Source organism: Ascaphus truei, chromosome 3, assembly GCF_040206685.1.
Source record: "Ascaphus truei isolate aAscTru1 chromosome 3, aAscTru1.hap1, whole genome shotgun sequence".
In the NCBI taxonomy this organism is placed as follows: domain Eukaryota; kingdom Metazoa; phylum Chordata; class Amphibia; order Anura; family Ascaphidae; genus Ascaphus; species Ascaphus truei.
The window spans coordinates 189,259,240-189,286,998 of NC_134485.1; the positions used below are offsets into that span (position 1 = coordinate 189,259,240).

The 27,759-nt window shown below is 44.6% G+C and overlaps 1 protein-coding gene across 1 annotated transcript; it reads left to right on the plus strand.

Annotated features, from left to right (window-relative positions):
* Positions 1-10,854: 10,854 nt before the first annotated feature.
* SYAP1 (synapse associated protein 1) lies at positions 10,855-27,676 on the plus strand. Its single transcript, XM_075589824.1, has 9 exons — positions 10,855-11,285; positions 14,639-14,757; positions 16,510-16,576; positions 18,052-18,125; positions 19,811-19,950; positions 21,198-21,340; positions 23,667-23,725; positions 24,260-24,401; positions 26,578-27,676. Exons 1-9 carry the CDS (start codon positions 11,057-11,059, stop codon positions 26,703-26,705), a joined length of 1,101 nt encoding a protein of 366 aa, XP_075445939.1. The 5' UTR covers positions 10,855-11,056; the 3' UTR covers positions 26,706-27,676.
* The last annotated feature ends 83 nt before the right edge of the window (positions 27,677-27,759 follow it).

Sequence of the window (27,759 nt, forward strand, 5' to 3'; positions counted from 1 at the left end):
TTGCATTGTTTTGCATGTGGTTACATTGCTTTGAATATCGCTCCATTGCAATGCACCTTGATATATTGTTTTTATATTGCTTTGCATATCCCTATACTGCTTAGTATCGTTCTAATTCAATATGCTATGAATATTCTGAAGCCAGGATCACGGGTGATGTGTGAATAGCCCCAGATAGCTCAAGTCGTTCCTTTTACAAGCACAACAAGTTCTTTGTCTTTTCTTCACTTTATTGGGGAAAGCATAGATACACAAAGGAACTTGTAGATGATGGTGTTGTGAGAGAGTTTCTCTATAGTGAGAGTGCTTGATAGTAGGGAAAGGTGAAAAGGATTGGGCCTTGCCAGGGTAGTAGCAGGCAGATGCTGTACTCACTGTGTCCAGAGTGGAAAAGGAAGTGAGAAGCAAGGGTCACACTAGAAGTGAGATGGGACAAACTAACTGTCAGCAAGGCAGGGGGGAGGTCAGAATAGCCCATTCTGAGAAAGATCTCAGAGGTTGCTCATGAACAGAGGCAGGAAGAGAAACATTGTATAAATCACACAGGTACAGTGTGTGTGTGCAGAGCAAATATACATTCAGCTGAAATCAGGAACTGACAGGCAGAAGCTGCAAAGAAGGGGGGGGGGAGGTGATCAGAGAGAGCAGAAATGGGATTACTTGTTCCATGACAATGAAGCTGCTTCTCTGTGGCAAGGACACCCTGACTTAGTTTATTGCAAGTGGGACTCAAAGGTCACCATTTCTTTTTGTGAGCAAGCTGTGCACCGGCATTTTTTCTGGATTGGAACACCTATCTTCTACATTGATTTCGCCTGGGAGCACACCTGAATGGGAGATGGTTCAGCGGTTTGCAAGTGTTTTCCAGCTCAACATTATTGTGCTTTCTAATATGCCAGTTGTTGCTGCACTTTAAAGACATCATCTTACCGGTTAAACGAGGACGCACGGAGTTGCGGATCTGCGGGACTGCACGCGCGCCACCCTTCATCAAGCCGTGAGTAAGAAGTTTAACCCCAATACCACAGGGTTAATATTATGCCGCTTTTTATGTCTATGGACTGTTTCTCCCATTGATGTGCCTAAAGGAACTCTATTGCATGATATTTGTCTGAACTAGACTCATGAGGAGTACTCTGGAGCACCGGATAGTGAGCAGTGTATTGCTCGATGTGTTTGCAGGAGGAGGATGTAGCTAGGTCCCCCTCTTACATCCAGGCTGCGTGAGGGGGGTGGCTGTGTGGTTGCTACAGGGATATTGTGAGCCAGCGGCGGCCATTACACCCGTAGATACACTGGGAACTACAAGTCCGAGCAGCCTCAGGGGCTGCAGACCACATGTTGCAGGCAGCCAATAGGGCTGCTGCATTTATAACAGTTAGAACAGTGATAACAGTTAGGGCAGTTGGGGAATTGGGAGCAAGGTACAGAAGAGGGAGGTACGGTCCCAGGTGCCAGTAGCCCTGTGACAAGGCCAGCTTTCCCCTGCATCCCCCAGTTAGTCCCTGACTCACAGTAGGCACCTGCAGCTGTATAGGGAAGCCCATAGTTAGGGACCTTTTTTCCTGGGTTGTGCAGTATCAGGGACACTGGGATCAGACCAACTATGTTCTGAGACTATCTATGGTGGGACACTCCTGCTGGAGACCACCCCACGCGGAGGCGGAATGCATCGTTGGAGCAGACTGCCCGTTGACTGTTGTTCAACTATACCCTGGGGCTTGAGCGCCGGGAAGGTATCCGCATAAGTGCACTAACATTCACGTGGGCAGCACTGTCGCACATTTGGGGTGGGAAAGGCCATTGGGGTCTGGACACTAGGACACTGGTGCCCCTGCATACAAGTACTGTGGGGATATGCCGCGGGTTGGTATACATATATGCAGTGGTCGACAAATCACCAAAAAAACAACTCGCCGAACAAAAAAATCTACTCACCACCTAGTCCCGCCCCCAGGCCCGCTTTAAAAAAAAAAAAAGAATAAATTCCTAGTAAGAACAACATTGGTTTTTGATAGAAGTTTATTTATTGTATTACATTATACTACATTTAGTCCTTGTTACGTGTGTGGTGTGTGTGTGTGTGTGTGTGTGTGTGTGTGTGTGTGTGTGTATGTGTATGTGTGTGTAAATGTCGGATTTAGAAAAAAAAAAGCCAGATGTGAATGACTAGTTTCCTGAACCCCATAACTAATGCCTGGACGCCCCCGCTTCACAATATCTAAAGCAGCAATCCCGCCTGGGATCTTGCCTGATCCGCAGTCTCTCAATGTCCAGGTACCCTCATTCCTGCAATGTTATACATTGGAGGGGAGGTGTTCCCTACCTCTCTTCTGGGTTCCGGTGTCTTCCGTGTGAAGCTCGAGAGTTTGATCTGGAAGAAAGCAGTATAGGTTATTTCGGTGTAGTATAGGGCAGTTAAGATATATAGGGTAAATAAGAGATCCAGAGTGTGAGAGAGTGAGAGTGTGGGTGAGAGACAGACAGAGAGAGTGTGGATGAGAAAGAGACAGAGAGAGAGAAAGAGAGACAGAGAGAGAGAAAGAGAGACAGAGATAGAGCGGCACACACACAGAGTGAGAGTGGCACACACAAACACACACAGAGCAGCACACACAGAGAGAGAGAGCGGCACACACAGAGAGAGAGAGAGCGGCACGCACACAGAGAGAGAGCGGCACGCACACAGAGAGAGAGCGGCACACACACACACAGAGAGAGAGAGCGGCACACACACACACAGAGAGACAGCGGCATACACACAGAGAGAGAGAGACAGAGAGAGAGAGACAGAACACACAGAGAGAGAGAGAGCGGCACACACACACAGAGAGAGAGAGAGAGAGAGAGAGAGACAGAGAGAACACATACAGAGAGAATGAGAGACAAAGACAGAGAGAGTGACAGAGAGAGTAACAGAGAGAGAGTGCGACAGAGAGAGAGTGCAACAGAGAGAGAGTACGACAGAGAGGGAGTGCGACTGTCACGCCTGTATGCCCGCAGACCTGGCAAGACCCCAGTACTGAGGTGGGAACGGTATTACACCACACACCCACAGCAGTGGGAGCAAGCCCGGAGTGTGGTATAGCGTTGCTGGGCCTGTAGAAAGAGTGGTTAGCGATACTTGCAACGTTCGTAGGAGTAAGCGTAGGGATAGTCGTGTCTGTGTGCCAATGTCCAAGGGGTCCAGAGAGTAGAGTCGTCGGGGTACAAAGCCAGGTCCAAGGGTTCCAGAGAGCAGCGTGGTCGAGAGCGTAGCAAGGTTCAAAGGAGTACAGAGAGCAGGGTAGTCCAGGACAAGCAGAGGTCAAAGCCAGGGAAATCCAAGGTAAACACAGAAGCAGCATACAGCAGGGACACAGAGGAAGCACAGCATAGGTCAGCACACAGGGAAACAGGAACTATGCAGAGCGAGGAAGCAGTGGACAAACAGGGATTATACAGGGAGACACACCAATAGGAGAGAGGGGAGGAGCAGAGAGAAGTGGGAGACAACAGGGATAGGTCAGGGAGATGAAAGGAGACAGAAGGGGCAGTCAGGGGAGTGACCTGTGGGGATTGGGAGGAGGAGTCAGGATCGTGGCAGACCAGAGAAGAGGAGCATGTGCGTGCGCCCTCTGTAAGTTGAGGGTGCGCATGCACAGGCTGCGAGAGGGAGATGGCCCGCAGGGACCGGGAGGAGGAAGTGGAAGGAGTACAGAGACCAAAGGCGGGGCGTGTACACGCACCCTCCGTGAGCACCGATGGGAGGAGGCAGAGGAGCGGATGGAGCCGCCGGGGACGGTAAGGCAGAGACCGCGGGCATAACGGGTGTCTGGGAGTGAGGAGTGTCACTGCAGGAGGTCGGGGACCGCGCGGGTGCGCTAGGTCTGCGGGGCAAGCACTGAGGTAGGGGGAGAGAGGTAGATGGAGTGGGAAATGGTAGAAGGATTGGTAGGAGATGGGACAGTGGGAGAGGCAGAAAGGGAAGGAATCCCCTGGATTGTCACAGTATCCACCCCTTGAGGATCGATCTCTGAGCGATCCAACCAGGGTTTGAGAGGGAACTTCTGGTGGAACTGGAGGAGAAGCCTTGGGGCATGGATATGCTGTGCTGGTACCCACGAACGTTCTTCCGGATCGTACCCTTTCCAGTGCACCAGGAATTGTAGCCTATTTTTGGACCAGCGAGAATCAATAAGTGATTGGACCTCATACTCCTGTTGTCCAAGGGTGGAGACAGGATTGGGTTTCCGAGAGGGACAGGGAGATGAGGGCTGGGTATGAAGGGTTTGAGAAGGGAAGCGTGGAACACTGAAGGAATCTTCATGGTAGGAGGTAGGTCGAGGCGGTAAGCCACAGGGTTAATCTTCTCCAATATTTTAAATGGACCTAGGAACCTAGGAGATAGTTTGGGCGAAGGTGTTTTCAGCCTGATATTTTTTGATGATAACCACACCCGGTCGCCGGGTTTGAAAGAAGGCCCAGGTTGACGATGACGGTCTGCCTTGGTTTTTTGCTTGGCCACCGCCAATTGTAACGTCTTGAGGATCCTTTTCCAAGATTCTTGAAGATTGACAACGTGAGAGTCGGCCGCAGGAACGCCCGAAGGGGAGGGTGAAAGAGGAAGGCTACTGGGATGGAAACCGAAGTTAATAAAAAAGGGGGACTCCTGAGTAGACTCGTTTCTAACAGAGTTTATAGCGAATTCGGCCCATGGCAAATGATCCACACAGTTGTCTTGTGAGTCTGATATGAAACATCGTAGATATTGTTCCAGGGTTTGATTCATCCTCTCTGTTTGGCCATTGGTTTGAGGATGGTATCCAGAAGAAAACAAAAGGGAGATACCGAGTCTTTGGGAAAATGCCCGCCAGAATTTCGAGATGAACTGTGATCCACGGTCAGAGACAATAGAAATGGGAACGCCATGTAACCTAAAAATTTCTTCAGAGAAGACATCCGCCAATGTGGCAAAGTTGGGAAGACCCTTGAGGGGAATAAAGTGAGCCTATTTAGAGAACCTGTCTACTACGACCAAAATGGTGTTCATCCCTTTAGAAATGGGCAGTTCAACAATGAAATCCATTGAAATGTGTTTCCAGGGTTGTTCCGGCATGGGAAGAGGTAAGAGAAGACCAGAAGGTTTGTGATGGAGATTCTTAATCTAGGCACATACAGGACAGGCGGTGGTAAAGTTGAGAATGTCTTGGTTCATTTTAGGCCACCAAAAAGTCCGTTTAATTAGATCTGCTGTCCTTTTGAAGCCTGAATGACTGACTGCTCTAGAAGAATGACCCCAAAGTAACACTTTATGGCGAAAGCGTGGAGCTGCGTATAGGCGTCCTTCTGGTACCCTGAACCTGCTGGGAATGTGGGCTTGAGCCTTGTTGATCTTGTCCAACACATCGAAGTTGTTAGCTCCGTGGTTTCGTTAGTTTCGGTTTCGGTGGCGAACTGACGAGAGAGAGCGTCTGCTTTGACATTTTTGGTACCAGGAATTTTTGAGATGGTGTAATTAAAGCAGGAGAAGAAGAGTGACCAGCGAGCCTGGCGAGACCCCAACCGACGGGCCCCCTCAATATATAACAAATTTTTGTGGTCAGTGAGAATAGCAACTGGTTCTTTGGACCCCTCCAAGAGGTGTCTCCATTCTTGAAGAGCCAGTTTTATGGCCAGAAGTTCGCGATTACCAACATCATAATTCCTTCCGGCAGATGAAAATTTCCGTGAAAAAAACCCACAGGGGTGAAGTTTCTCTTAGGGAGAAGTCCTCTGGGAAAGGACTGCGCCGGCTCCTACGTCCGAGGCGTCGACCTCCAAAGTGAAGGGGAGGGAGGTATCCGGATGACGAAGGATGGGTGCAGAAAGGAAAGCCTTCTTAAGAACCTCAAAAGCACGAATAGCCTTAGGAGACCAGGAAGCAATATCAGCGCCCTTCTTGGTCAGTGCGGTAATGGGAACAGCAATAGAAGAATTTTTTTTTATGAATTTCCTGTAATAATTGGCAAAGCCGAGAAAAAGCTGCACAGCCTTGAGTGAATTAGGCAGCGGCCAATTGAGAACAGCTTTCAGTTTCTCTGGATCCATGGAGAAGCCTTGGCTGGAGATGATATAGCCTAGGAAGGCAGTAGAGGACTGGTGGAACAAACACTTCTCCATCTTAGCATATAAGTGATTAGAACGGAGTCTAGAAAGCACCAGTTTGGTATGTTGAATGTGTTCCTCCAGATTTTTAGAAAAAATTAGAATGTCGTCTAGGTAGACTATAACAAATGTTCCCAGTACATCACGGAAGATGTCGTTCATGAACTCTTGAAAAACGGCAGGAGCATTACATAAACCAAAGGGCATAACAAGATATTCATAATGTCCAGGACGTGTGTTAAATGCGGTCTTCCACTCGTCCCCCTCCCTTATGCGAATGAGATTGGAGGCACCTCTTAGGTCGAGCTTTGAGAAGATAGAGGCCCGCTGGAGACGATCGAACAGTTCTGAGATAAGCGGCAGGGGATAGCGATTCTTCACCGTGATCTTATTGAGTCCGCGGAAGTCAATGCACGGTCTAAGCGATCCATCCTTCTTCTTCACAAAGAAGAAGCCGGCCCCGGCAGGGGAGGTAGAGTTGCGGATGAATCCCTTCTCCAAGTTTTCCTGAATATAGGACGTCATGGCCTCGGTCTCCGGGACGAAGAGTGGATAAGATTTAGACTTTGGCAGGACGGTCCCGGGAATGAGATCGATAGGACAATCGTATGGACGATGTGGAGGGAGAATCTCCACTTGTACCTTGTTGAACACATCCAGATATTCACGATACACGGTAGGCAGGGTCAATAGATTGGAAGAAACGGAATCCAGACCGGCCAGCACCCCAACAGGAGACTTCACAGGAGCGGCATCTGCGGACGAAGGCCATTGGAGAGGCCGAATACCGGTCCAGTCAATATGCGGATTGTGGAGTTGAAGCCAAGGCAATCCTAAAATAGGAGATTGAAAAATATCGAAGATCATTACCTCCTTATGACCATCAGCCAGGGTCAATGTAAGAGGAATAGATTCCCAAATGATAAATGCCAGCTGGAGTGGTCGACTGTCGATGGCCTCGAGGCCAATGGAGGTCTTCCTTCTGACCATGGGAATTTGGTTCTCCGACGCGAACTTCTGGTCCAGGAAGTTACCACCCGATCCCGAGTCGATGAAAGCTTCCACCTTCAGACAAAGGTTCAGGCCCTCCAACGTGGCAGGAAGCAGAGGAAGAAAGAGAGCGAGAACAGTGCCTTTCGTGCCGTCGCTCCTGAGTACGCTGATCCATGCGTACACTCAGGGTAAATTCTTCCAGGGAGGAAGGCCGCGCATGTGTCGCTAGGTTGTCTTTCAACGTATCAGAGAGTCCATGCCAGTACGCGGCGGCGAGTGCCTCATCGTTCCATAGGACTTCAGAGGCCAGCGTGCGGAACTCGATGGCGTATTTGGCAGCAGATCTTCGGGCCTGAGAAATGTGAAAAAGAGAGAAGGCGGCTGTCTCACGCCGTGCAGGAGTATCAAACACAATTTGAAACTCGTGTCTAAATAGACAGTAGTCTTGCGTTACTTCACTTTTGTGCTCCCATAGTGGGGAGGCCCAGGCGAGAGCGTCTCCGGTGAGCAAGGCGTAGATATATGCTACTTTAGCGCGGCCAGTAGGAAACAGGGTGGGGGACATCTCAAACTGCACCTCACATTGGTTTAAGAAACCGCAGCAGGCGAGGGGGTCCCCATCATAGCTATTTGGAGAAGGAATCCGGGGCCCAGAATTGGCGTAGGAGGTGGCCACAGGTGGCGTGCGAGCCATGGTGGTCTCCTGAGGGGAGAACTTGGCCAATTGCTGGGAGACCGTAGATAATTGAGAACTAACAAATTGCAAAGCCTCTAAGGAAATTTCTATGGCGATACCGGTACCCACCTCAGGGGGGTCTGCGTTTGTTGGGCTCTGCATAATGTCACGCCTGTATGCCCGCAGACCTGGCAAGACCCCAGTACTGAGGTGGGAACGGTATTACACCACACACCCACAGCAGTGGGAGCAAGCCCGGAGTGTGGTATAGTGTTGCTGGGCCTGTAGAAAGAGTGGTTAGCGATACTTGCAACGTTCGTAGGAGTAAGCGTAGGGATAGTCGTGTCCGTGTGCCAATGTCCAAGGGGTACAGAGAGTAGAGTCTTCGGGGTACAAAGCCAGGTCCAAGGGTTCCAGAGAGCAGCGTGGTCGAGAGCGTAGCAAGGTTCAAAGGAGTACAGAGAGCAGGGTAGTCCAGGACAAGCAGAGGTCAAAGCCAGGGAAATCCAAGGTAAACACAGGAGCAGGATACAGCAGGGACACAGAGGAAGCACAGCATAGGTCAGCACACAGGGAAACAGGAACTATGCAGAGCGAGGAAGAAGTGGACAAACAGGGATTATAAAGGGAGACACACCAATAGGAGAGAGGGGAGGAGCAGAGAGAGAAGTGGGAGACAACAGGGATAGGTCAGGGAGATGAGAGGAGACAGAATGGGCAGTCAGGGGAGTGACCTGTGGGGATTGGGAGGAGGAGTCAGGATCGTGGCAGACCAGAGAAGAGGAGCGTGTGCGCGCGCCCTCTGTAAGTTGAGGGTGCGCGCGCACAGGCTGCGAGAGGGCGATGGCCCGCAGGGACCGGGAGGAGGAAGTGGAAGGAGGATAGAGACCAGAGGCAGAGCATGTACGCGCGCCCTCCGTGAGCTGCGGGGGCGCGTGCACAGGCCGCGTCACCAGGTGCACGGAGCGCCGCGGGAGCACTGCTGGGAGGAGGTAGAGGAGCGGACGGAGCCGCCGAGGACGGTAAGGCAGGGACCGCGGGCATAACGGGTGTCTGGGATTGAGGAGTGTCACTGCAGGAGGTCGGGGACCGCGCGGGTGCGCGAGGTCTGCGGGGCAAGCGCTGAGGTAGGGGGAGAGAGGTAGATGGAGCGGGACAGGAGGGTGAAAGGGTTGAAGGATTGGTAGGAGATGGGACAGTGGGAGAGGCAGAAGGGGAAGGAATCCCCTGGATCGTCACAGCGACAGAGAGAAAGAGAGTGTGACAGAGAGAGAGAGGGGGAGGGCAACAGGGAAAGGGTGAGGGCGACAGGGTGAGAGCAACACAGGGAGAGGGTGACACAGGGAGAGGGCGACACAGGGAGAGGGCGACACAGGGAGAGGGCGACACAGGGAGAGGGCGACACAGGGAGACGGTGACACAGGGAGACGGTGACACAGGGAGACAGGGAGAGGGTGAGACAGGGAGAGGGTGACACAGGGAGACAGGGAGAGGGTGACACGGAGACAGGGAGAGGGTGACACAGGGAGACAGGGAGAGGGTGACACGGGGAGACAGGGAGAGGGTGACAGGGAGAGGGTGACAGGGAGAGGGAGAGAGGGTGACACTCACAGACACACACACACACAGACTCACAGACACACACACACACACACACACACACACACTCACAGACTCACAGACACACAGACTCACACACACACACACACACACACAGAGACACACAATCATAGACACACACAGACACACACTCACAGACACACACACTCACGCACTCACGCACTCACAGACACACTCACTGGGTGGGTGACTGGGTGGGTATTCATTGAGAGGGAGTCCACCTGTTCATCCAGTGGTTACTTGTCCTCCACATGCTGCTCCACATGCCAACTGCGGGATGGGGGTCGGGCAGCCAGACGGGGTGTTGTGCAGCCGGGCAGGGGGGTCGGGCAGCCAGGCGGGAGGTCAGGCAGGAGTTGCGGGAGGTCGGGCGGGAGGTGCGAGAGGTCGGACAGCCAGGCGGGGTGTCAGGCAGCCATGCGGGGGGGTCGGGCAGCCAGACGGGAGGTTGGGCAGGAGGATCTGAGCCCAGAGGGGGACATCCGCACGGCCAAACCAACCTCCCCGATGGGAAACGTGGCCGGATGGGAAACTTTGCCTGCCCCCGTTCCCCCCTGTGTACGTGCACAGGCGCCCATCCTCCCCTCTATCTCCCGCCCAGGCTGCAGCCATGGAGACAGGAATCAGAGCTGCACTTCTTCCCCGCTCCCATTACCCTGCCCGCGCGGGTGCCAAAGGAGCGTGGGACAGAGGGGAAGCGCCTGACTAGCACGCACCAGGCTGCAGCCACGGGGACCCCCTCCCCTCAGCAAGCGGGGACTCCCCCCAGCCTACCTTCCGCCCTGGGCAGCAAGCGGGGACTCCCCCCAGTCTACCTCCCGCCCCGTGCAGCAAGCAGGGATCGGGTGCAGGGGGGGGGCTGACCCAGAGCTGCCAGCCGGCCCTCTTCCCTGTGGCAGAGGATCAGGCCTCTTGTTTGCCACACAGGCACATAGTCGCCCTGACACAGGGGGAAAGGGGGCTACACATACAATACCATAATGCAGCAACCTTCGCACCGCAAGTACACACACTTTAACCCTGTGCATGTGTATATGTGTTGCCAAGATTCAGGAGACAAACAAACGTATAATAAAAAAAATACATAATATTTAAAAAGTAATTATATTTTGTTTTATTGATTCCCATATGGGAGACATTTCATACTGTATGTCTCCTCTGTCACTCTTCCCCTCCAGCTGCACGCGCCAGATGTGTTTATGTCATGTGCATGTCACGTGTGCACATAGACCTCCCCTCCAGCTGCGCGCGCCAGGTGTATGTCACGTGTGCGCATGTTATGTGCAGTATCCTAGGGTGGGAGCTGGCAGGGGGCGTTGCCCATTTCAATCATGGCAGCCAACGCGACCCAGCCGATTGGCTGAAGAATGGGAAAAGGGGCGGGGAACAACGGTGTCTGTATCACGTGCCTGCTGCAGGTGCCGTGAGTGGTCGGGGAATCGCCTGGCGACGTCACCGCTGTGAACGAGGAAGTGGACAGGTTGGAAGCAGCAAAAGCAACAACAACATCAACAACCGCAGCAGCGGCTGCGTGACGTCACAGCAGCGGCGCGCACCGGGACCTCACAGCAGCGGCGCGCACCGGGACCTCAGCGGCGCGCACCGGGACCTCAGCGGCGGCGCTCACCGGGCTGGCACACCATGTTTCGAGGCTTGGGCAGTTGGCTGGGGCTGGATCCGGAGCCGGCCAACGAGGCCTGGGGACCGGGCACACAGGAGACTGCAGGGGAGGACCGGGGGGCAGGAGGCGAGGAGGAGACCGGGATTGTAGAGCAAGGAGAGGCCGCCGCTCCTCCCCGGCAAGAAGCAGCTGCAGCAGAGGAGGAAGAGGAGGAGGACGTGCTGCTGAAGCAGGCCAAGGGGATCGGGAGTGAGTAACACACTTGGCCCTCTGTGCACTTATCGTGTATATTCTATTTACTATTATTCACATTACTGCATACAGTCTTAGTGCAGTACAGTGATGGTTGGGTATTATAATATGCATATACTTACTATTCTGTTTACTTGCAACGTGGTGTATAGTGCACACATGCAGTCATATTCCCTTTATAACTGTTTATGTCGTCTATAATATTATCTTTATTATACAGGCAGTCCTCGGTTATCCAACGGAATCCGTTCTGGAAGTAGTGTTGGATATTGAAATTGTTGTAAAGTGAGTCCCATGTTAATCAGTGGCGGTGAGCGTTGGATAACGCATTCGGGCATCGGAAAACGGCACGCAGGGTTGCATTGTAAAGCGTTGGATATGCCATTTGTTGTAAAGTGAAACGTTGGATAACGAGGACTATCTGTATGACTATACTAGCTAATGTAACCGGCTTTGCACAGGTTGGAGTACTCTGGAGTCAGCTTTTCCCATAGACTTGAAACTGTGAACCAATCGGTAGTGGCACCCTCTTTAACCCATGTCATGTGAAGTTATCAGTGACGTGTATTCAAACATAAACAAAAACCTGCTCCTTGATCTCGGGAACCATCATGCAACATTTGCTTAAGATATCTGAAGAGAGAATGCATAGCGAACAGACAAATAGCTTTCCAAAATATGTAGTAGATCCTGTGGTGCTGGTACCATAAACTTGCTGGACTGCATAAATCTGTCTTCCTGACATAGATCTGTAAAAGCATTCAGAATGGACCATTTTTAATGTTTTGAGCACAGGGCTTTCTGGACCAGAATAGGACATTTGGCTGCTGCAATTCCACCGGCGTTCGGCTGCCGTACTAACCTCGGTGGCATGTAGGAGAAGGTATGTTTTAGTGGTTGGGGTAGGGGGTTTAGGCACTTATCGGCGAAGCGTCTGATGGTGACAGTTACTGGCGATGGAGCGATTCGGGAAGAAGCATTGACGGCCATTTGTTCGCGACCAAATGTCCTAGACTGTTTCTAGACTGCTCCCGGGACTTAACTCAATTCTTTGAACCAGAAGTTTGAAACCACGTTAAAATGGGAAGACAAAACCCAGGTCACTTTTTGTTTTGAACTTTGTATTTTAATTTGAAAAGCCATGAGAGCTGCTTGTGCAGCATACCATCACAGCATATTACATGAATTACAATATTGGTCACTTATATTGGATTCAGTGCAGAGAAATTGGCAGTGTAATATTGCAGTTTACACTGTAAAAGTATGTTCAAATACTATTTTCTGTAATTTGCATTTCACTCTGGCACTGAAAGGGTAAAACATTTGGAAATTTTGCAATGTATGCATGTTATGCTTCAGTAAAATCTAGACTGTAAGTAACTTGTTCAGTGTTCAACTGGTTCTCCAAAGGGCGAGGTCGGAAACCATTTGAGTAGAAGGGCCAGAAGCTTATTGTATTTTCATTTTGGATACATTTAAAGACCTCATTGTAATGTAACATTTTGTTAGCATTTATAACTGCACATCTCTATCTCTATCTTTCAACTTTAGTTTCCTTGTAAAAAGTCGCACTTCGCTGCTAAGCAACCAGTATGAAATTAGCAGGAGCAGAGTCCATGAGCCACGTCAAGCCCTCCACGGGCCGCCAGTTCAAGTGCCCTAATCTAGCTTATCTCAATCAAATATATACCATATGAAAGTAGGAGAATCGTTTGTTAGTAATTTTCAACATATACCCTCTGCAGAATATCTAGAAGGACTGTGGTTTTCAACAGGGCTTCCTAGGATCACTTGGGTTCCCTGCAATTTTCAGAAAATTTGAAAACTGTACCAAATGCAGAAGAATTTACAATGCATCAGACGCGCTATTAGACAGGGTTGGCGATTACGCAGAATTTCACACTATAATAAGGTTTCTTAACCCAAAAAAGGTTGAAAACCGCTGCTCTAAGGTTTGCTTTTAAAACATATGTACTACAAATACCAACTAACTTTTTTTATGATGTCTCACTATTTAGCGTGTACAGTATAAGCAAAATAAAGAACTGCTAATGGGTGATAATTACAACCAATGTTGCACTTGTGACGCTTGGAATTAGTTCCTTACAGAGCCATGACATGCATTATTGGTTGTTTGATGTAAAGCATGAGCTGTTCTTAAACTAAAAGAACGAATAATACTTTTTCTTCAATTATGAATGTCTAATACAATATATACTGTGATATGTATCAAGCTATTCAGAGACTTGGTCGCTACTTTGTATGACTAACTGCCCTAGTTATGTATTGTTTATTACTGAACGCTAACTTAACTCCATAATAATCAACGGCATTGCCCTGGAAATGGCATCAATATCCAATTTATTTTTATCTTCCAAAATCAGACATTTTTGTCATTAAGCCCTTGCCAAACTGCTTGGAGATTACAGGGGTTATGTGCAAAAACGGTGCAAAAATAGCAACAGAGGAAAGAAAATGCCATTGCTGCCTATTGTATTTTTGCTAGCTTTCTTTTATACACACATTATGATGTACTATATATACACCATGGGCCTCATGCAGAGAGCAGCGCTAATTATAATTGGAGAGGGGAATAAAATTTACCTTTATTGGAGAGTTTTTTTCTCCATATGCAGAAAGGGCATAAAACTGCATTTACAATCCTTTCTGCATATGGAGAGTTTCAACCAGCGCTATGAGCGCTGTTGAAACTAGTGGGGAAAAAATCGTTTTTTTTTTTTCCCCTCCACCGGCCGCGGAGCGCCAGCTGCTTGGTGGAGAGGAAAAATGTTGAAAATGGCGCGAACAGCCACTAGATGGCGTTCGCGGCTCTCTGCATACGGCAGAAAAAACCACTGGAGAGATTAGGATCTCTCCAGCCGCGCGGCGAATTTCAAGAAAAAAAAATGGCGCTTTTTTTAAAACTTGCCTTTTTCTGCTGCTTCAGCTCGATTTTCGCCGGAAAATGGCGAGATTGCTATTAGCACTGTTCTCTGCATAGGCCCCCATATGTTGCTGGCTCTTCCCGCATTAACATGTTTAACCACATGTAAGAAAGGGGAACGTATGGAAAGAATGCATGTTAGACAGAAGTTGTTGCCTTCCTACATTTTCCTTAACTTGCTGTGATGTCTTTGTCATCCTGTTTAAGTACAATGTTTACTATTTGTGTTTTTATAGATAGATTTAAGGCAGCATTCTTTTTCTGCCTGCCTATCAATCCTTGACAATCTTGTGTTTTTTAATTTATCTTTAAAAAAATGTTTTTATTTATTTTTAATTGTATGTTGGAGACAAAACAAAATTTAACTTTTTAAAAAAAATTTTTTTTTTTTTTTTTTTTCTGAAAGGTTATCTCTTTAACTTTGCTTCGGCTGCTACAAAAAAGATCTCTGAATCGGTTTCTGGAACTGCCCAAACCATAAAGAAATCGGTAGAAGAAGGAAAAATTGATGGTATCATTGATAAGGTACTTTTTTGGGGGAACAGAAAAAAACATTACAGTACAGGCATACCCCGCATTAACGTACGCAATGGGACCGGAGCATGTATGTAAACCGAAAATGTACTTAAAGTGAAGCAGTACTTTATTTCCACTTATCGATGCATGTACTGTACTGCAATCGTCATATACGTGCATAACTGATGTAAATAACGCATGTGTAACAGGCTCTATAGTCTCCCCGCTTGCGCACAGCTTCGGTACAGGTAGGGAGCCGGTATTGCTGTTCAGGACGTGCTGACAGGCGCATGCGTGAACTGCCGTTTGCCTATTTCGTGACATGTACTTACTCGCGAGTGTACTTAAAGTGAGTGTCCTTAAAGCGGGGTATGCCTGTAGTTGTTTTTTATTAATGTTATTTTGAAAAGTATTGAGCCTTAACCTCACTGAACTTTCCAAAGCAAGTTTCAGCATATCGCCATCAATATTAATGTGAAAACCTTTTTTAACTGTCTCACATCATTGATGTGCCGTGTAATTAATTGTCTGCTCCTCCATCTGTTACAATTACATTTTAAATAAGTTTATTCTATTGTATCTACTCACCAAGATTTAGCTATACCAGTGTTTCCTAATGTTATTTTTATATTGTGAACCATCAATTATTAAATCTTATTGACTACTCAGATATTGCTAACAAAACTATTTGACCGATCCCAGTAAGTACAGTGTCCTAAGCTTGTGGGGGTGCACCCGCTTAAGGCCCCAAATTGCACCTCTGTGTGCAATCACAGCGGAAACTTCCAAAGTCATGCCCCACAATGACTTTCCTCTGTGGATGCAAACCATCGTGGGGGGTGACTTTGGAAACTCCTACTGTAATTGTCAGCTCTGCTACTCATGTTAAGAGTGCAGTTTGGGACCTTGCTAAGTATGCAGTCCCCCCCACAGGCTCAGGAACCCTCTATACAAGGGTTAGCCAAACTCGGTCATTGAGAGCCACCAACATGCCAGGTTTAAAGGATATTCCTCTTTCAGTCTAGGTGGTTAATCAAATCACAGAGCCACTTGTGCTGAAGCAGGGATATCCCTAAAGCTCTGTAGAAGCGTGAAACTAGTGGGAGTGCTTTTCCCCTCTTTTTGTTATGTATTTATTTTGTTTTATGTAGCTTAATAAATTTCTTTTATTTTTCATCCACCTGGTGAGTTGCTGAGTGGTTTTGCATAGTTTTTTGCACAGTCTCTTCGTCCAGCTCATCCTACGTTGAACTCCTATCCCTAAAACCTAGCCTGTTGGGGGCTCTTGAGGACTGAGTTTGGCCCCATGTGCTATACTTACTGCCTGGGATCTGCCATACATTTATTATTTATTTTTTCCCTCACAAACCCCCTGTTGGGAATCACTAAACTACAGTACAAAATCGCTACCTGCAGTGGGAGTTAACTAAGCTATCCATGCATTACTTGAGTGTTAAGGTAGTAGACAAACTACTGTATATTATATTTTCTTTTTTGGGTGGCGATGGGCGAGGTTAACTTAATTTGTTATCCATTCTAACTTGGATTATGTTATAATCAGTTAAGGCTTTCAGTGCCAGAGGGTTAAGCCACCTTGATGTTTGGAGCTATCACATGATTATTCCACACATCCAGCCGCCGCCTCTCCTCCTACCCCTAAAATAAAACCAGCATGCAAACATGATCAGATTTACAAGAATATAAAGATAACTTTTTGTTCCTTTGTAAAACCCTTCTAAATGTTTTTATGTATTTTTGTAGACCATCATTGGTGATTTTCAAAAGGAGCAGGAGAAGTTTGTGAATGAAAATAGTGTCAAAAAAACAGGTACGCTCTGCCACTGTACAAATTAATGTTAATACATTTGTGCCACCCCCTGCTGTAAAGCACTACTCTGACACGCTAAAGCACATAGATATGTGCAACTTGTGAGGTATGTATATATTTATTTTATCTGGAAGTCCAAAAAGTTGCTGCCTGGTTAGACTCCAAAATCAGAAAAGTAAAGGTCCATAAACTTGATAAATCCAGCGCTACTAGTCATCAAAGTTGATGGTGAAAAATGAGGACTTCACAACAATGTGGAAGGGTATATGAGACCAAACCGCCAGGTGGATGCTTATCCTTCAGTGTCGGGTTGAATCATCTGTAAGTGAAGATCAACAGCCATCGAGGCATTACAACCATGGTCTAATAAATTTGTGTACCAGACAACTTCCAACCTAATTGTATACCTGATGCACAGATTGATAACATGGCTTGCCTGAGTTACCTTGGTCTTTGACCTAATTATTATTATTTTTTTATTTTTTTAAACAGGAGTTTTTATTTATATTTTGTTCATATTTTTTTTGGGGGTAGAAAAAATAAGAGGGTAGGTGGATAAAGAAAGGGATAAGGGTGGGGGGGAAGCGTATGTAGCATTACACTTGCATCATACAGATTAGCACATGTTATTATTGAGACAAATACAGTATACTACTCCTCCAGTCCAATTACTATATACTGTAGTGCTAGTATATACCATATAGTGCTATATAGTTTAGTGTCTACTTTCCAAGGTGCTCTCATCTCACACATCCCAAACAGCTGTGAACCTCTCCACAGTATCATTAAGGATCATTTTTTCCATTACATAATTTGCCTTATTCTCTCAATTACCCTTTTAGAGGCTTTGAGCTGTTTTTTTTCCCATGTCACTGCTACGGTCCTGATTCTTAATTGGATAGGATTTTTTTTTTTTTTTTAGGATTTATTCTTTTATTGTATATCTGAAAAGTGATGGAATGTATGTTTTGAGAGCACTGTAATTAACATTTAAATTTAATGTCGCTATATCATTTGATAACGTCTCACAGGTATAAACTATTCTAGAAATGTGGTTTCTTGTGTGAAGCCACCTGTGTCGCATTAAAAAAAGTGGCAATATGTTTCCTTTATGCTTCCACAGAAGAGCTATTCCGCCAAATGTTTCAAGGTCTATACAGAGAATAAAAACTTCAACTATTGACAAGTATACTTAGTTATGTTAAACTGTTGCCTTCTTCCCATCTTGAAGGACAATTGCTGAAGTCATTATATAATTATATGTTTGCAGTCTTGCTGGCTGTACAGTACTGTATACACTTTATATGACGAACATCCTTTATTCCTTTTAATAACAAAGAAATAATACATTTTGGTAGGCACAGAATCCATTGCATATGGATTGTGAGCCTGTAACGCTGTATGTGATTGTCTATTTTTAGGGAAATGCTTTTTTTCTATAAATCTGTACCTGTTTTACTAATTTTCTTGTCTAGAAGCAGCAGTTCCTCCATGGGTTGGCTACAATGAAGAGGAGACCATTCAACAACAAATCTTGGCCCTGTCAGCAGTAAGTTTACTCTCGCGTGCAAAATGAATACGTGTCAAACCATTTTGTTTTTTGTTTTATTTTTCTATAAAGTAGAAAAGCTTACTTGCCCAAATATTTTTAGTTGTAAAATAGATTTATTCCAAATTGCATCATCTGCGCAAAAGGTATGAATTCTCATTTTTTTTTCTCCAATGGCTAACCTGTTACTTTATTATACAACTTGCCCACAGAAGCAAAAATATTAGTTTTTCATGTTATTTACATTTTGCAGGGGAAAAAAAAAATAAAGCCAGGAAATCTTATTATATTTATTTTTGTTTAAAATCTAAATTTAAAGCAATTGTGTGTTCTTTAGGTCCCCTTTTAGTAAGGGGGGAGGGAGGAATAAGAATTATATTAAGACTAAAACTGGGGCCAAAGCAATTTCTTTAAAAAAAAAAAAAAAGTTCTGCCCAAAACCTACTACATTAATGTGCTTGAAAAAGAGAATAGTTTCATGAAGCAACCTGCTCCCATGTGTACCACTCGATTGATGAGATGCTGACGTTAACTCTATAAAGATGAATCCATCGTACATGCAGGTTTTAATTTATATAAAACGTTAACTTGTAGGTTGTGTGCAGACATTATGCATATGACAGGCATAAGCTTATAGGGGCCCATGTCTAAATGGACGAGATGCAAAAAGTGGCACACTGAGTGCTCATTTGCATGTCATTACCCAGAATCCCTGGCTGCAGTAGAAGCACTATACTAAGAGATAATGGGGAAAGGCGGGGTTGTGGACCTGTCTGAGATGTGTGAATGTGCTCACAAGTGATAGTTTTATTAGCATATTAGTTGTGAATTTTAATTCTTATTTGTAGTGGTATCTTCTAGTTTGATGTCTGTGTATGGTTTTAAAGATTAGGAGTGGATAGAGAAGTGTCTTCTCTGCCAGTGCTCAAAGTGGAATAAATTGCTTCTCCTTAGAAATGTTTAATAGCTATGTAGCTTAATCTTCAATTTCAATTGCACCATTTGTTGTTGGAGGATCCAGGAAAATGTATAGAGTAAAACTGTAATAAGGTCAACTGTGCTCATAATTAGGGGTGTGGGTAACACACAGAAAAGGGATGTCAAGGGAACCTAAATAAACTAGGGACCCTGACCCCTATCTAAATAATAACTCCAACAACCCTTAGAGCTAGACCATATGAATGAAATACAGTGTCAAAGACAGGTTACTCACGACCCTTGTACATGCGGTGCTTCTGGTTCTGGCGTGCTCTCAGCCACATCACATATGTGAAAGTGGAAAATCACCCTGAATAGGGGGAAAGATGGCGGTGCACAGCGTGCCAACAGGTGCCTCATGCGTTCCGGAAGCAGGAAGTAAAGCGGAAGCTGGATGGCGATTTTCAGTGCAAAAATTTAATAAACCACAGTGAACAGAAAAGACATGGTTTTAAAAGAAAAAATCATCTGGAGAGTCCTTTCTCAAGATGATTTTTTTTCTTTTTAAACCATGTCTTTGCTGTTCATTGCTGTTTTTATTACATTTTTGCACTGAAAATCGCCATCCAGCTTCCGCTTTACTTCCTGCTTCCGGAACGCATGAGGCACCTGTTGGCACGCTGTGCACCGCCATCTTTCCCCCTATTCAGGGTGATTTTCCACTTGGTTTTAAAGATTGCATGACTAATTTATCATTTGTTTTGAAGGACAGGCGAAACTTTCTGAGAGACCCTCCTGCTGGAGTCCATTTTAATTTTGACTTTGATCTGATGTACCCTGTTGCCCTGGTAATGCTGCAAGAAGATGAACTGCTTAATCGAATGAGATTTGATCTTGTCCCAAAACTGTGAGTCTTCACCTACCCCAATAACTTTTGGTTTCACATAGCTAGATGCTGTTCCACTGAAATGCTTTTTGAAACACCTTTTTAAAAAATTGTTTTACACATTCCATACATTAAATGTATAAAACTGCAAAAAACTTCTCATGAATGAAAAGATTTTCCTTTTCTGGAGATTTCCAGATAATACTGTAGGATACGAGACAGAAAAATTAATTGGAGGTAGGACTCTAAAAATTGCCCTCACTCCCACCAGTCTACAAAAAAAGGTGCTTGTTCACCACTGTGCAAGAGGCTGCAGGTGCAGAGGAACTGAGGGTCTCGGAGGTGTCGATGCCTGCACTGCTTCCTGAAGTTCCCATCCTGAGACTACGCACTTGTGAGACCCCAAACTACATTCCAGCATGAGTGGAATAGCTGTCAATTACAGCAACCAACAGGCCAAGTTTTAAGGATATCCCTGCTTCAATCAAAATGATTGAGCCACCTGTGCTCATGCCGAAATAGCCTTAAAACCTGGCCTCTTCCGGACCTAGTTTTGCCACCCCTGGTATAGTGGGTTCCTGAGCCTGTGTGGGACTGAACATTTAGAACGGCCCCAAACTGCACTCTTAGAATGGGTAGGAAAGCTGCCAATTGCAGCAGGAGCTTCCAAAGTCGCTCCTCACAGTGTTTTGCATCCACAGAGGCAAGGCATTGTGGGGTGTGACTTGGGAAGCTTCCGCAGTGATTAAACACTATACCCCCCATGCTGTCTGCTCACGGTTTGGGGCCTTAAGAATGTGTTTTCCCCACCCACTCAGGACACTATAATGCCTGGGATCAGTCAAACAGGTTTGTTAGCAATATCTGATGAGTAGGTAATAAGATTTATTAATTGGAGGTTCGCAGAGGAAATATTTTGTAACGGCACTCACAATGTAGAAAAGGTTGGGAACCACTGCTGTAAAGGATGTAATACCAAACTGCACAGCTAAATTATTCTTTAGATTTCATAGAATTTTAAAACGTGGAGAGCTGGTGCATTTCTTTTTCAGTACCCAGAACACTCGGGTAACTATATAATTTAGATGCATGGAGGCAACTTGGTGAAAGGAATAGGGTGCTTTTGAACCAAAATCTTTCAATTCAATCAAAACCAATAATCGATTCTTCCATTCCTTGACATGCTGCTATATGTTGTGTTACGAAAGCATCATGTAGTACCTTCTCTCCTATCTTTTTAGTAAAAAAAAACAAAAACTGTTTTTCAGTGTAAAAGAAGATGTCTTCTGGAGAAACTACTTCTACCGGGTTTCTCTAATTAAGCAGTCTGCACAGCTGACGGCCCTGGCAGTACAACAACAAGCCACAGGAAAGAGCGATAAAGCCAGACAAAGTGATGGTGACTTGGAAGGTATAATCAATGTATATGCACTAACATCCATATTGCTAGGTGGCCTGCCATAAAAGATTGAAACATAGTTGTCCAGTTGAATTTCTTAGGGGCCTCTGAATGGGAAAGCCTTTGTCAATCAAGTGTTTCCATTACCCTTATCCCACCCTGCCCTTATCAGAGAACCAATAAAGTTGTGAGAGACTCTGGCTGTACAAGCTCCTGCTGAACACACAGTGACACCACACACAGGCAGAGGAAAGGACACTTCCAAAAATAATTAAAAAAATACTTATAGGTGTCAGATTTGAGTAAAAAAAAAAAGTATTGGTTATCCAGATTAGACCCTTTAAACATGTCACTGGACCCTGTTCCCTTTGGTCCTAGGTGTGATTGCCCCTTTAAATGATTGTTTCTTAATTTACCACCAACTGTAAAATGTTTATTGTCCCTGCATTTTGGAAACCTCATTGCTTTTGTTGTCTGTATTGCAATATCTCTGTGGTTCTCAAACTTCTCATGGGTCTGAATGAGACCTGGTTTCTGAGACATTCTTTATATGCAAATGATGTACATTCACCTGTGTGCTAGTGCATTGGTTATTTATAAAACCTGGAGTGGCCGGTGGAGAGGTTTGCCAACACCTGCTGGAATATGATATCATTGCAGCCGGTGGAGTAGGACGAAACAGATGGCTGTTAATGCAGCACTGCACACTGTAGATGGGGAAAACATATATATTTATTTTTTTTGCCCCAGTTTTTAAGCTGCCATCTGCTCAGTTAAAAAAAAAAATGGAAGAATTGATTAAAAAAAAATTAAATAAGATGTATTCTTTCTCCACAAGTTCCCATTCCTCAGACATATTTTGGAATTGCACAATAAATTTGACAGCTAGAGGTTTAATAAGAATGGTGATATTATTTATTACTTAACTTTCACATGTGTCCTTTTACTACCTTCTCTCATCATACAATAAAACAAGCTGATAAAATGGAAGACCTATCATATTCCATAGTGGCCTTTCTATTTTTCATTATTTGAGAGCATAGAAGTATACAAAGCAGTGCATTTGTACGCTATTCCCAACGTTCCATGTAACAACTCTTGTTTAGAGCAACAATTGCCTCCAGAGTTTCACTCATACAATGTTAGTATCTTATCTCCCTGTCGTGTCCTGCTCTTTTGTAAAAATAAATAAAAATAAAAAATCAATTTTATCCTCTCAGATACTTAATATTTCTAATATAAAAATGGCATTGGAAAGGGCATGAGGATCTCTTAAAGTGGAAAAGAAAAATGCAGCGGCTCAATGACATCACAGATTTTATTTGTGACATGGCAACCATGTTTGTAGTCCATAGATGTTGGATCACCAAAGAGCTCTTGGGAACCCCCTTGATCAGGTAAGTATAAAAAATACTGTATTTCCTCAATTTGTAAGACCCCATCGATTTGGCCCTTACAATCGAGGGAAAATTACTTTTTCACTTAGTATATTTTCAGGAGAGGTTCCATGTCGGCAGAGGATGAAGCGGGCGGCGGCAGGAGAGGTCCCACGTCTGCAGAGGGTTGAAGATGGACAGCGGGCGGGAGCGTGGCAGCAGGACAGGTCCCAAGTCTGCAGGTGAATGAAGATAAGAAGACAGCGGGTGGTGGCGGAGGCAGGAGATCATAATAGCAGGAGAAGAGCCGCATAGGGGAACGTCTTGGCAGGAGCGCACTGTAACAAAATCAGACACTGGTCAACTTCCGGTGTTACAGTGTGCTCCTCCCCAGCCGGTCCCCTATGCCGCTCTGCTCCTGCTCAGCTCTCCTGCTATTATGATCTCCTGCCGCCGCCACCGCCCGCTGTCTTATCTTCATTCACCTGCAGACTTGGGACTTGTTCTGCCGCCCACTTTCCATCTTCAACCCTCTGCAGATGTGGCACTACTTCTGCCTCTGCCCAATTCATCCTCTGCTGATATGGGACCTCTCCAGAAACCTGGTAAGTGAAAATAGGGGGTTGATAGACACTTAAAAAAAATAAACAAAAATTAATACATCGATTCTAAGATGCACCCCGATTTCAGACATGTGAAAATCGGGGGAAAAAGGTATCTTGGAATCGAAGAAATACGGTAGTTAAATAAAGTAAATAATGTTACCTGGTGAATTGCTGCTTTATATCCAAAATAACCCTTAAGTCTGTGTATATTTGTTGCAAATAAAGCATAAGTACAGTACTTACGACTTACTGACCCCATGTGTTGTCTACATCGCTGTATTTTATTTTGTGTGCAAAATAATGAACACATTTGTGAATAATTCACTCATGCTACTCTTTTCTTCGATTCCCATATAGAAACCGTAAGGCCTAAAACTCCACCTGTTGCTATCAAGTCGCAACTTAAGAGCCAGGAGGTAATGATCCTTTTTTATGATTTTATCAAAGTGTTATGGATCACTGTGGTACATTTGAGTATTCTGGGCCACCTAAGTCCATTAACCCTTCAGCGCCAGAGAGCTCTGCAAAACATTGCCTTTCTATGCGTTGCACATCCCTCTGGCGCTGAATTAATTAAACGGAATGTTATGAGGTTAAAATAAATATATTTACTGCTTTGGTGGGAATCGTGCTTGCTGCAAAGTGGAAGAAAAAACAACTGAAACCTATTAGTCCCATGCATTTCTAATTTGTTTAATAAGCCATTGGTTCTCAGAGTTTTTTTTGTTGTTACGAGCTCAGTGATTTTTATTTATTTTTTCTTTCCCAAAACAATTGTTTTTTTTTCCATCTATATTAGAATTGACTTGTAATTTCATATTCTCCTAAACCTTGTTGGGTTCAACCAGCGTTTGTGTATTACTGTAATAAACATTACATTGTATTACTGAAGAATGTCCTATTTACTTGGACAACATTTTATGGTGCATCGATTTTTCAAATATGTTTAGGAAGAAGAGGAGATTTCCACAAGCCCAGGGGTATCTGAGTTTGTGAGCGATGCATTTGATACATGCAACTTAAATCAAGAGGATCTAAGAAAAGATATGGAACAGCTTGTTCTTGACAAAAAAGATGACCTTGATACAGAAGGTAATCAATTTTGGTTTGATGTTTTTGTGTATTTTTCTTTTAAGTTATCTTCCCACAGCTAACTATAATTTACCAATATTTTACATAAATAGTAAAACAAATATATTAACTGGTGTTAACAAGTTACGTATCGCTGTACATAGAATTATGCAGACATAGGAGTTGCTACCAAGGAGCTTTACAATCGAATTTTGGTGCATGAGGCACGTGACTTGCCCAAAGTAACAAGTAAATCTGTCCCTGGTGTTCGAACCAGGTTCATCTGCTTTATATGAAGTGACATTAGCACCAAGCTACTTTTCATGTTGAGCATTTTATGCACCTACAAGATCTGTACCCAGATAACTTCTCAAGATGTATGTATATGTTACTATAGTAGCCAACAACAAACATAATTGAGATTGGTGTGTAAGCTTCAGTTTATCCAAGACACTAGATTATTTTATGATCAGCAAGTCTGCGCTGGAAGCTTTCAGGTTCAGATGATTGTTTTATTTAAGATGGAAATGTAGGTTGGAAGAACAGAATCAAGAAAGCACCTATACTTTGGTATTGCAGCTCAATGCAGTGTTGAATGTCCGTTAACGTGGGTTCCCGGTGCAATACCGGATATCAGAAGTTTGTCTGCATCCTCACTGTGTGGGAGATTTACATAGTGATTGGGTAATGGTCTAAAACCCTGAGCTCAAGTAGCATGTAGGGCCTAATGTGCCACACACCCTATATTAAACACAGGCATGTGCCAGGCTAGCTTTATGCTGCCCTTCCCATCTTCCCTTGGACTTTGTTACTGTTGTTGAGGACAGTTGTCCTCTTTGAGTTTCACAAGAAATAGATTACAATCTGCACTGAAACTACAGTTTTTGTTAGTGGTGGTTAAATTTACATGTATTGCTCAAATATGTTTTTAGATATTTTTATCACTAATAAATGAAAATATGTTTTTAATTGGCCTAAGTACCAAAGGGTGAGACTGATGAGGCGATAGGCAGGAATGGGGGTGATGTGTAGGTGAGAAAAGGTGAAGGGCAGACATGGAAGGTGCTGGAAATGGAAGACCGGGATTAACCATTTTGCTACAGAAGGATATGCATCAAATTTCTCTGCAGTGCCCTGCTGTCTCTCTGTTAGTGAGTGTTTAAGTGGAGAAAGGGGTTAAGCAGAAAGGCGAGTATGGGGAATGAGTTAAGAGGAGGTGTAAAGAATTGAGCGAGAGGAGCTGTGACCCTCTGGTTCTTGCCAAGGGAGTGAAGTTGTTTCACCATTTGAGCTGCTGCATGCTGTCTCACAGCTGCAAGACACTTCCCTCCAACCTAACTCTTCTTGCTCTGATGGTCAGGAGAGGGGTGAGAGCAGCGTGTCAAAAAACTGTGTAAGACTGCTTGTGGCAGCTTTCAAGCGGCACCTTTCTGACCTACATGCCGGCACCAAGTAATATCGCGGTGGTATATAATTTCACAGATTGATTTGCCGTCTGTTTTTATCACCGTGTTATTTCTACGGCAACAGCATATTGACCATCCCTACATCATATTCATTTTCCAAAAATTAAAGAATATAGCTATGTATCTCTGGATTGTTGAAGCGTAGAAATGAAAGGTAAGCATCACTATAGAAAGCTAAATTTCATAAATCTCTAAATAGATACTTTATTACCCTCGGTTTTAACATGCATTTTGACACGGGCTGTTCTACTTGTTTATGGACCTACAAGAGTTCATTGATGTATTAATATGTATAGGTTTTTCCTATTAAAAAGTAACAAATGTGTGATAATCCTGTAACAAATACATTTCTCCTCAAGACAATCATGCTAGACCTTTGCACTACACCATGTTTGTCATTAACACTTTGAGTGCCCCAGGATGTAGTCACTACGTCATGGGGACTGGCACACTGGGGGTCCCAAGACGTAGTAACTACGTCATACTCGGTCTGTTTTTTCATGGTCTGATTGCGTCGTGCGCTTCAAGGGAATGCACGACACAATCTGCCCACTGAGGAAAACTGAGGGCTCCTTCCGTTTCCCAGAAAATTCTCGCCGCAGTCACATGACTGCACTGTGCTGGAGGGGCAGTTGCACTCTGGCACCACGATCCCTCCGGCAATCAAAGGGTTAGTGGCTAATTCACAGTAGCAAGTTTAATTGTTTGCTTGTGATTTTTGTTTTACACAGAAGAATCGGAAGACTGGATAAAAGAATTGCAGCAGGTGGTTCAAGAATATGAAGTGGTCTCTGGGTCTGACAAAATGAAGGATGAGAACTGGGACAAAGAAATTGAGGAGCTCCTACAGGATAATTAACTTTATACTATCTGATGTAGCTCCTCTACTTCTGCCTTGTGGAGTACTTTATCTTTCTTCATTCCTAGAGACTTCCCAAAAAGTCTGTTCTCGAAATGCCCCTTGGGATTTGACCAGCGCTGTTGTTTTTCCATGTGGGAAGCGGTTTGCCTGCCGCTGAAGGATAACAATTGTGGAACGTCTGGCTTTGGCAAATGACACAAATACTGTTCATCGTCTGAATATCAGTTTACCTCTGGGATGTTCCTCCTTTACAGTTCCCTACTGTAACAATGATATATATATATATTTTTTTTCTCGTCGAGCACTTCACAATGTAACAAATTGCAAAGATATCTGAAAATCTCATTTATTCAGTATATGGGTTGAAATTGTTTTGTGTAGGTAAGTTATTCATGGCATTTTGTGTAAGTTTTAATTGTACTTCACTCTGTGTAGGTCTTGGAGAAAATAAATTATACACCTTAAATATGTATAGTTTAAAGTCTATGTATAGATTAATTGCCATACTTTATTCACTACATAAGTGGTGCCAAATAATGGGATAGTGCCTCTTTTTTGGAATTACACCTCCTATGTAATATTTTTTTTTTTGGTTAAATAAAAAAAATATATATGGTCACTGTAGAAAACAAAAACACGCATCCCTAACCTTTTTCTGGTGACAAGACTTTGCACCATAATTTTAGGTGTTGCATGCTCTTCCACCAGCATAGGTGTTAAGTATTTTTTGTTTGGTCATCTAATTGTTTGTTAAACTATACTGAATAGTTTGTTTTCTCTCTTGAGCAAGTTTTTACATATGATTTTAATCATATAAAACAAGGATTCTTCTTTGCGTAGGATAAGAAACACTGACCTGTATTAGCAAGATCTGTATACTGAAGAATACCATAATATCATGCTCTTATTTGATGATTTTGTCTGTATGTTTTCTGTTAATGCAGTAGAATAAAAAAAAAATAATGATGCGTTTATGGAATTATTTCTCTCCATATAAAACACATTTATGTTTACTTTCCTATTAATTCATATTGAATTAAGCATTGTAGCT

Bases quoted from the DNA above. Each gene is read 5' to 3' on its own strand.
- SYAP1 (XM_075589824.1), top strand. From the start codon at position 11,057: ATGTTTCGAGGCTTGGGCAGTTGGCTGGGGCTGGATCCGGAGCCGGCC. The intron at 21,341-23,666 runs GTATAATCAATG...ATTCCCATATAG, and splicing joins AAGTGATGGTGACTTGGAAG to AAACCGTAAGGCCTAAAACT. The intron at 23,726-24,259 runs GTAATGATCCTT...AAATATGTTTAG, and splicing joins CGCAACTTAAGAGCCAGGAG to GAAGAAGAGGAGATTTCCAC.